Here is a 10,116-nt window from a genome sequence, read left to right as displayed (position 1 = left end):
CATAAGGTTCTTGCCATGTAGGCAAGTTCTCCACAGAACTTAAAATACCACCGTGCCGATCAGATATTAGACAGATACCGGAACGCTATTTGACAACGTGCTCTTTCAAGTGGTTCAAAAACAGAGTCCACGTCTCTTGGCTTTCATTGGCACAAATAGTAAAAGCTAGAGGAAATATCTGTCCATTAGCATCTATTGCCACGGCTATTCGTAGTTTCCATAGACATGAGTGCCGTCTACGGATATTACGGGCCGACAGTGCAAAAAACCATCAATCGCTGGTTTAAACGCCCAGAACACGTAATTGAATATATATTCTGGTTTACCCTGACTCCGCTCAAGCTTCCATTCAACAACCGTCCCGGGGTTAAACTGCTGCAGTGCAGCCATATACCTAGGCAGATCTGCAAATGACTTATCCCAGTTACCATAGACTATTTCAAACGCTCGTTTGCGCCTGAGATATGCCTTTCTTTTAGTAATGGTATGGCCATGTTCCTGGTAGACTACTATAATGCACTCTTTGATTTTATACCTTATGGACGCTTCGATGTGTGGAATAAGAACAAGAGAAATCAAGTCAATATCCAAGTTGAAGTGATTCCCGTTGAATGTGTCCATTTCGCATGTGTGGGTGGGAATGTATTTACCCACTTTCTACAGACCTGTCTTCTTCTTGCTCGCACGCAACATCCAATGACATGGCCAAAACCACCCGCGACAAAAAACCTTGTATACAACCGGACTTGACTCCCATACCGTCATCTCACGACACTCTTTTACGTTGTGCATTTTACAAGCCCTGCTTAGGCGCGCTTTATCAGGAAAAAGCATGCCCTTTGCCAGCACCGTTGGTCTAGACTCGTCCCACATTGCTGTCCGAATTTTATCAAAATCCCTTGTGAGAGCTTCCACATCCGGCGTGCTTGTCAAGTTATCAAGGTAAGGAATCTCCCTTGAATGAAACGGCACTTAGGACTCGTACACTCTTCGTCTAGGGGGGGGGAGGGGGTAGAGAATACTCTCTCGTCAAATCAGGTCCTTCCTTCTCATCCTCCTCATCACCATCCTCACGAGGAAAGGGTGTCTCGCCTCCAAATTCATCAGCATTGTTGTCGTAATCACTGTTCTCTTCCTCACTCTATGCATCTGCCAGATCCCGATTTAATACGCCGTCTTCGGGCAATTGAGTGAGTACATTTGGTTCAACTTGCTCGTTTTCACTGCACAATCAACAAAATAATAAGATACTAAATTTAATAAATACTTTCCATATAGCTGTATCACTTCACTTACAAGTCGTAATGTGATAAAATTCCATGATGTACATTTTCATTTAGGTGATGGCTCCCGGATGGACCACCATGATCCAACACACCAAAACTGTGCTTGGGTTCATAATTTCTAAAATTCGTATCCGGCCTGTACCCCCTGTTAAATATATGAGCATTAATACAAATTCAATACAACAAAAATGTACATCGTAAATATAAAGGAAAATTGAAGCTTACTACTCGTCTTGTGAATTATGTAAAGCAGGCGGGAATAAGTTTAAGTCAAGGAAAACTCTTTCATCCGGAACCTGTCCGGCATAAACTCCTCCAGAATAAGCACCCGATGACTGGGGGTTATCCGGAACCTGTCCCGCAACCTCATTGTTTAGAACTTCTTCGACCTTGACGTACATATCCATCATTTTGATTACAAGATATTCCCGGTATTCATCCGGAGTCCTCAGAAAATCCCTCAAACTTTCATCATTGTAGATGTTTAACTCCGAGTAAAAAGCAGCCCCTTGCGAAGTGACGGAATACGGATATCTTCCGGTTACTTTGAGTATCACTGAACGTTTCCTCACACCCATTTTTTTGCATAACAACGATATCAATTTATCGTACTCCATTGTAAGTGGTAATTTAATATGACCCTGTGGAGATAACTATACCTTACAGAGTTATTCTCCATCACAACCTCACGCCCCAATATAATGAAACTCTTATTCTACGCTCTTCAGACATTACGAAAAAAATGCTTAAGAATTTAACAACAAGAAAATATTGAATGGAAGTTGGAATTTTTTGTGAACGAATTTTCCTAAAATCCTAACCACTATATATAGGAAATGGCAAGTGGAAATTTTTTGACGTATAGCGTTCTTTAAATAGACGCTATACTAATTTACATTACTGTTATGTCAGTTAAATTATTGGTGGGTCCATAATCAATATATAACATTTTTTTAAACGCTATGTATAGCGTATAAAATCAACACGCTATGCTGTCACGTCAAATGGTCATCAGCATAGCGTATAAATAGAAGACGCTATACCCTAACGGAAAAAGTTACCGTTAAGGTATAGCATCTTCTATTTATACGCTATATATAAATATGTAATTTTTTTTACACCTATTAATGTACTTTGAGTCCAAAAACACAATATTTAGGTTCCGGACTCCTTGATAATGAATCCTGATTGACTGACACTAAAAGTTGATTAGGTGAAAGATGGAGGTGCGTGGCGCCGAGAGAACGGAGGTGATTACTAAACTCGTACTCCCTCGACCAATTGACTTGCCCAAAAGCCACCCCGACCCTATTTTTCTTCCAATTTACTACTGTCTCTTTCTATCTATAGAAAGTAGTATTACTCCACTCACCCAACCATGAACCACCCTTCCTATATATAACCCATTCCCCTTCTCAAAATAATGGTTTTGATGTAACAATTCATTTCCATCCTCACTAGTCACTACTGACGTGCTCTATTTTGTCCACTTTCAGCTGACGCCTATATTTTCGATTTAAAATTAAAATTTAGATATTCAAAAATTATATGAAAAGTACGAATAAGTTACAATTATTTCATGTTAATATGATAAAAAAAGTATTTTAATATATCAGTCAAACTTTACAAAATTTGACTTTCGTCAAGCAAAATATGTCATCTAAATGGAAAAGAAATGCCATATATTATAGCAGCAAAAAATGGTCATCTTGTTGACTTACACTTCTCTTTCCCATGTTCTCTCCTATGGAATTTTTCTCTTTCTTCGTTCATCAGAAATCGACGGCGAGGATCTCTCTGATCATCTTCTTCATCCTTTGATCAAGAAAAAAAGGATTTAGATGTGTGATGCTTTCCAATGATGCAGAATTCTATGCCCTATTTTGCACAGAACAGAAATTTCCAGCTATCTTTCTCTCTCTCATTAATTCAGTGATTCACTTCTCTTAAACACTCCTACTACTATTTAATGTTACTACAGTATTTTTCCTTTTCATTATCTCTGAAATACTAGTACAAAAATTCCTCTATTTTAAATTCCTTGAGATTTGTTTACGTAATCTCGGGAATCTTTAACCAATGCATTACCCATCCAGCTCATTCATATATGTTCTCCTAAACTTTTCTTTCCATATCAATGTACATATTCAAAAAAATACAATCGTTGATTGATCTCTTTCCATCCACTGTTGTAAACACTCTTCTCTTTGACTACCAAAATCAACTTCTGGGCTGGATTTTCAACAATGGGTTGTAGGAATTCGAAGCCAAAGGTATGCCAAAAATGCAAGACACACTATTCTCCAGTGCACCGAAGCTACTCTACGTATAAAAATCTTCCTATTGATACTAACACTAATGGTAGCTTTCGTCTGGTCTCTCTCACTTCCTCAACATTAGGATCTCTGAGGCTTGATCCACTGAACAATAGTATCAAAGATAATCATTCGTTGTTCGAAAAAGGTGGCAGCGATGAAGGGAAGATTTATGAAGAAGAGTTCGAAATGGGGTTGATTGAGGCAAAGATATGGTCCCAAATGATCAATGAGAAAATCTCCAAAGTGGTTCCTAAGACGCCCATTACAACTCCTCCTGGCGAGCCGGAGAGTGTCAATGTTTGGGAATTGATGAAAGATTTGGAAGATATTGATCCTCTTAAATCGCCTCATCATCTACGTAGCTTTTCTTTCCATGTCTTTCCAGATCCTTATGATCATCGGCTTACTCCCAGACTGAAATCGTCAAACTATGAAGTAAAAGAGTATAAATTGGTGCAACATGGTAAAGACAAACTGGTTGTTTACTTCACAAGCCTAAGAGGGGTAAGGAAAACATACGAGGACTGTTGTCATGTTCGGATGATTTTGAAGGGATTAGGTGTTAAGATTGACGAAAGAGATGTATCGATGCATGCATGGTTCAAGGACGAGTTGAGAGAGTTATTTGGAGAGGAATATAGTGGTAGGGGTTTGCCTAGGGTATTTCTGGGGAGAAAATACATTGGTGGGGTTGATGAAATATGCAGAATGCATGAAGATGGGCAGCTTGAGAAGGTAGTAGAAAGCTGCGAAAAGGCAGAAGATGGAGTTTGCGAGGCCTGTGGAGATATGAGGTTTGTGCCATGTGAAACATGCTATGGGAGTTGTAAAGTATATTATGAAGCAGAGTATGATGAAGAAGATGAGTGTGGCTTCCAACGATGCCCAGATTGTAATGAGAATGGACTAATACGATGTCCAGTTTGTTGTGATTAGATTTCATCAGTTTTATGGTGCTCTCAAGTTCAGGTGCTTGCTGTGGATTCTCACATGACCAGCTTTGTATTACATAGATAAAGATGGGCGGCCAAGGTTAGCCTAAACTAATAGGTACAAGCGAATCTAACGCGGTTTTTACGGGTTCAACGGAACCCATTGCTTTCCTCTCTATGTATACATATGCAAAAGAACTTAAAATATGTACATATAATAAGATCATACGCATTCTAAACCCAGAGACTCTAGATCTTGAACTCTCTGCTGATGGGCAAGGTTCAAGCACCAAAACTGAAACTGCCAATGGCTTTTGCAGCATTTGGCAGAAATCGGAGCCCAGTTTGTTTGATGGATTACGAAGCTGTACTAAGCAGAGGCAACTTGACAGTAGTTGAATCATCTGGATAATAAATACTAGTACCTTAAAGTAGTTCTGAGGATTTTAAACCAAATGAAAGTAACAATCTCTTCCCCCATTTTTCCCACTCTAATGTAGTCTGATCTTTCTCCGGACACCGCGGATAGCTGGAGCTTAGTGTTCCGGGCTGTCCTTTTCTTTTTAGGACTTGCAATTCTAGGCACAATCAAAGCAGTAGTGTGCTTACAACTCCACAATGAAGCAAGTTAACTTTGCCAATAGCACGTATCATTAAAGAATGACTAATACCAGCTTACTGAAAAACATGACATCGATTATCAACTTGCAATGCAGGCAAGCGTATTAGTTACTCCACATTGTACTTCCACGAGGAAAAGAAATCAAATCGATTGATTGCAAAATATCAACATGTTACCACAATGTATTAATCATATTTAGATCATGTAGCCCACTCTCATTTGAACACCGCAACTACTTTATCTAGCTAAAACTTTTAATATTCACATTCATGTAAAATCTTAGGTCTCCATGAAAAGCTTAAACCTTGGAACAACTCCATATTGGCAATGTTGCGTCAACCCTATTTACCTCTTTAGTCCATTTGCAGAGGAACTGTTTCTTTTTTTACACCATTATTACCCAAGTCAGCAGCCACCTTGGCAGCCTGATTCAGAGCATCTGAAACCCAAAGAGCTCCCTTGGAGAAGTAACTACTGTTAACCACAGTAGTTGCAGCAGCGACGGCTGTTTTCCCTGTAAAAGACACAGCGGACATGGTAAGTTCAGAAAGATGGTACTTCTCGTCCACGGATTTAACAGTCTCCATGCCAGACTGAATTCGATCAGTAAGCCCCACTCTCTTGCTGAGGTCTGCCACCTTTGCTGCTGCGGTGGATGAGACCTGATATGATTCATCAAATGCTTTGGCTTTGGTTAGCGCATCCTTACTTAGTTCATATCCCTTCACTATCATGGTTTCAACTACGTGCTGTGCCATGGTCACAGCTTCTCCAGGAGTTGAAACGAACTCATTTGTATGAGTGACCTGCTAGTTTACAGCATAATTTCAACAACAACATCAGGAAAGCTGCAGCATAAAGAAATCCCCTTGAAAGTGGAAATAGGGGAACAAAAAATAAAAGAAAGACTGTTTGGGAGGAGAAGTGGGTTGGTAAAGAAGTGCTTTGTTCTGACATCTCAACAGACATACTTCTGCCAATAGAGTTTATAGCTTTCCGAGTGAACTTTTCCCAAAACAATTAAAAAGAATCAACCTGATCTTTTGGAAACTAAATTATTGTGACAATACAGAAATACTTTTACCAAGACAAGGATAACAAAAGGAAATGAAGACCAGTAAAGCTTATACTCCCTTCGGTTCAATTTATGTGAACCTATTTCTTTTTTAATCCGTGCCAAAAAGAATGACCCCTTTCCATATCTAGAAACAATTTACCTTTATGCAATGATTTATAGTCACACAAAATATATGTACCTCATTTTACACCACAAATTCAAAAATCTTTTCTTTTATCTTAAACTTCGTGCTCAGTCAAATAGGTTCACATAAATTGAAACGGACGTAGTATTAACCAAGTATCCTCAGCTCTAGAGCTCAACGAAAAACTGCTATGCATGAGGAGATCAGTTCACAAACTGGATACTCTTTGCCGTGTGAGCTGTCTCCTCGCAGATAAGTCCTTAGGCGCTGTCTCCTATTACTTTAACCATGAATTATATAAAATTTATTTACATTTAACCTCATAGACAAGCAATAAGAGAGTTGATTGTCCAGAAAAAACAAGGCAATCTTTAATTAAAAAGGAGATCAAACGCAAAAAAACTACCGAATAGCTGCTTCCATTCTCCACCTTATCCCTAGAGTTATTCCAAGGATCATATTCATCTATTTGTGCTTCCAAGCGAGATACACGAACACATTGATCTAATATAGTGGATCCCTGAATCAACATGAACAAAGTTAAGAATTTATCTGACACATAATATCATGTATAAATTTAGTGAATGTATAGCAGCTAAGAAATAATTCTAGCACTTATATTCGATGTGCATATGTATAACTAAAAATAGAGAGAACAAGAAAAGGAAGAAGAAGAGCACAAGGATAGCACACAGAGCTATTTAAAAAGAATTTCCAGAGTTGCACAAGCTGTTAATTTATGTTCAGCTAGTAATCAAAAGGCTAGTACACTTACAAGTGGAGAAAAACGAGAGACAAATCTGAATTAGAAGTTCAAACAATATAAAGCAAATTGACGTCTAACTACTTAGGAATTATAAATACAAATACAGTATTTTTTTTGTTGACGCTTCTAAAAGAGGAGTTTAGCAAGCTACTGCTAGCTCCTATTTTGGTAGGTAATTGACTACCTCTCTCTGTTAAAACAGAGAATTTAAAAGCTTTGAAGGATATAGTAATAAGAAACCTAACAGACATCATTCCGAGATTTTACTGGTTAATTTTAACTTTTACAAAAGTTGCTGAAGACAGATCCTATTGATGTACATCTTGGTGGTATCAGAAGTATAAACTTGACCCAACGGCACGTAAACATGCAGCATTAAATATTTTACATAATTTGCCCCCAGGGCCTAGCTCAAGTGGCAAAGGGTGGTGGATTTGTGTCTTAGGTCACAAGTTCAAGCCCCCACACCATGCAAAGCAAAGCCTGGTATTTAAGTGGAGAAGGGTAGAGGGGCGGGCCCATTATCCACCGAGTTTCGAAGGCTGCGGTTGGTCCAAAGGATCGGCCCCAGACGGATTTCTCGGTCATCAAAAAAAAAAACAAAATATTTTACATAATTCACCTTGCAGTTTATTTCTGCTACATAGAACTATCCTAATAATGGAGTAAAGCAGAAACTTACAATATAGCAGTTTCAAGCGCATAAGAATCTTTGAACGTAACATAGGCTATAGAAGCATGTTCGCTCATCATGCAGCATTAAATATTTAACAAAATTCACCTTGCAGATTATTTCTGCAAAATAGGACTATCCTGACAATGGAGTAAAGCAGAAACTTACACTAAGTAATATAGCAGTTTCCAGCGCATAAGTATCTTTGAACGTAACATAGGCTATAGAAGCATATTCGCTCAATCTGCATTCAGTAAAGGCAACTATTAAAATCAGGAAAGGGTAAACATCGTCCAGTTTTTTGATACAACTAATTAATGAAAGCATCAAGCTATCTGTCTCTGTTCCTTTCTTTAAAGTTTAAACATTCTACTGACTAATAAAGTCTGGGATGCCTTATAGTGAGTATCAGGACATTGACAACATATCCTTCGCTGGACACAAGAGGCACATGCACATGGGTTTGCTAATATCGAACACTATCAGAGGCATGACCTTGTTCTATCTACTGCAAACGTCTCAGAAATTTCAACCATAATAGAAACACATACTCTCTTCGTGACATTTCGATATTCGATATATTCAGAAGAAGTAACAGGGGCAAAAAGTGGCAAGATGTGTCTTATTTGACATACTTCGTAAGACACAATTGCAGTAGGCCATGCAAACATAATAATATTGATTAGGTATTCAGCCAGTAACTCTTAAATTATAGAGACAAATTAAATCACCAAGAAAAAGTTTACAGCACCAACAATAATCAGCTCGAAATCACAACTATGCAGTAGCAGAAATTGCAGACTCAAAACGAATGAAAAGCTACCTGATGATCTCTACTTGTTCAATTTCACCACAGTGAGAGAAAAAATCATAGACATCTTTCTCCGTAGCTTTGGGAGAAAGACTTGTGACTTCCGCAGTGTAATGACCCAGATACATGGATATAGACACAGTTCAAACTCCCAAAATAAAGGTGAATTAACCTGATTAAATCAAGAATACAAATCATTGAGAGCTTCTGAAAGAACTGATATGAGCGAAACATAAAAGTTAAACAAAGTCCATTAATATCCATCACCACATTAATACTTGTTAATTCATGGGTAATGAAGGCCACATTTAAGGGAAGGAATACTGCAAATGCTAAACTTCCATATTTGCAGATACTAGTTTCCTACGAGTATTCGCAAATGCTGACTTTCAATATTGAATTTTAAGTGAAATATAAAAGTATTCGTCTGGAGGTACAATTTAAGTGAAATACTAGTTTTCCTACCATCATAAATCTTCAAGTTTTTTTCTAAGCAAGTTCATCGCCAAACACAACATCAACTTCCAAAAACTTTTAATCAAATTCAATTCAACTATTCCTTTTTCTTTTCAAAATTGTCCAAATGCCTACTAAACAATTTGACCTTGAAGAGAAATTCGGCGCTCTAACAAAAGCATAGATTTTCTAAATCTCATACAGTCATATTTACACGAAATATTCACGAAAGAAATCGGAAGGTGAAAAGTTCATAGAATTGGAGATAATGCATATTAGGGTAAAGCGAAGGGATTTCAGTACCAAGAATCCGTACCTTAAAAGGAGGAACGATTGAATTTACAAATGCATATAGAGTTGAATAAACAAACAGAAGAATATTTAATGGAATTGGAATTTACGCATTAAAAATGATACGAATCAGAATTTACCTAATAATGTGGTCAACGGAATGTAGCAAGGGCCAACTGTTTGCTTGCGAGTTGCGGCCTTTAAAAGGGCTCTACCTGTTGGCATCTCTGACGCACAAATGCAGCCGTGATGCAATCAACTCTTATACTACAGAAATTCTATACAGTAGTATACCTCTTGTATTTTAAAATAAAGCACTTATGTCCCTATATTATTTATGGATATATTCAATATAAATATTAACTTGAGTGATATTTTCATTTTGCTAAGGTGAATAATTAGGTTACAGTCCAAAAATTATGTGTTTAGTTATATGAAATTTAAGACGGACGATAAACATTTATTCAATAATAGATGATAAACATAAACATGTACCTTTCAAAACATTTAGGCCTCATTTGTTTCTTTTTTAAGATCAAGACGTCTGAATCTGAATACACATCCGAATATCAAAATGTGTATTAAGATTAAGACATCTGAATCTGAATACAAATCTAAATATATTAAGATGTATATTAAGATCTTAATAGAAATAATTAAGACTGTTTGATTTTTAACATTTGAATGTACAAAATTTATCTTTATTGAAAATTAATAAACATAAAATTCAAATGAAATACTAACTAATCTAAAATTCTA

The 10,116-nt window shown here is 37.3% G+C and overlaps 2 protein-coding genes across 5 annotated transcripts; one reads left to right on the top strand and one right to left on the bottom strand.

The window, feature by feature from the left end:
* Positions 1-3,014: 3,014 nt before the first annotated feature.
* Positions 3,015-4,777, top strand: LOC109236790 (uncharacterized protein At5g39865-like). Its single transcript, XM_019403011.1, has one exon. It carries the CDS (start codon positions 3,533-3,535, stop codon positions 4,538-4,540), a length of 1,008 nt encoding a protein of 335 aa, XP_019258556.1. The 5' UTR covers positions 3,015-3,532; the 3' UTR covers positions 4,541-4,777.
* Positions 4,778-5,247: 470 nt separating this feature from the next.
* LOC109236791 (binding partner of ACD11 1-like) lies at positions 5,248-9,601 on the bottom strand. Of its 4 annotated transcripts, none has more exons than XM_019403012.1 (5): positions 9,498-9,601; positions 8,623-8,782; positions 7,968-8,043; positions 6,767-6,880; positions 5,248-5,967 (listed from the first exon to the last, which is right to left on the bottom strand). In XM_019403012.1, exons 2-5 carry the CDS (start codon positions 8,736-8,738, stop codon positions 5,512-5,514), a joined length of 762 nt encoding a protein of 253 aa, XP_019258557.1. In that variant the 5' UTR covers positions 8,739-8,782; positions 9,498-9,601; the 3' UTR covers positions 5,248-5,511. The 4 variants fall into 4 exon arrangements, with proteins under 4 accessions (XP_019258557.1, XP_019258560.1, XP_019258558.1 ...); XM_019403015.1 differs by having other exon boundaries at positions 5,248-5,964; positions 9,498-9,600; XM_019403013.1 differs by lacking the exon at positions 9,498-9,601 and adding an exon at positions 9,383-9,481.
* Between the last annotated feature and the right edge of the window lie 515 nt (positions 9,602-10,116).

Source organism: Nicotiana attenuata, unplaced genomic scaffold (genome assembly GCF_001879085.1).
Source record: "Nicotiana attenuata strain UT unplaced genomic scaffold, NIATTr2, whole genome shotgun sequence".
NCBI classification, from domain to species: Eukaryota; Viridiplantae; Streptophyta; class Magnoliopsida; order Solanales; family Solanaceae; genus Nicotiana; species Nicotiana attenuata.
Note: the sequence above shows the minus strand (reverse complement) of the source record. Positions and strands in the feature narration are given on the sequence as shown.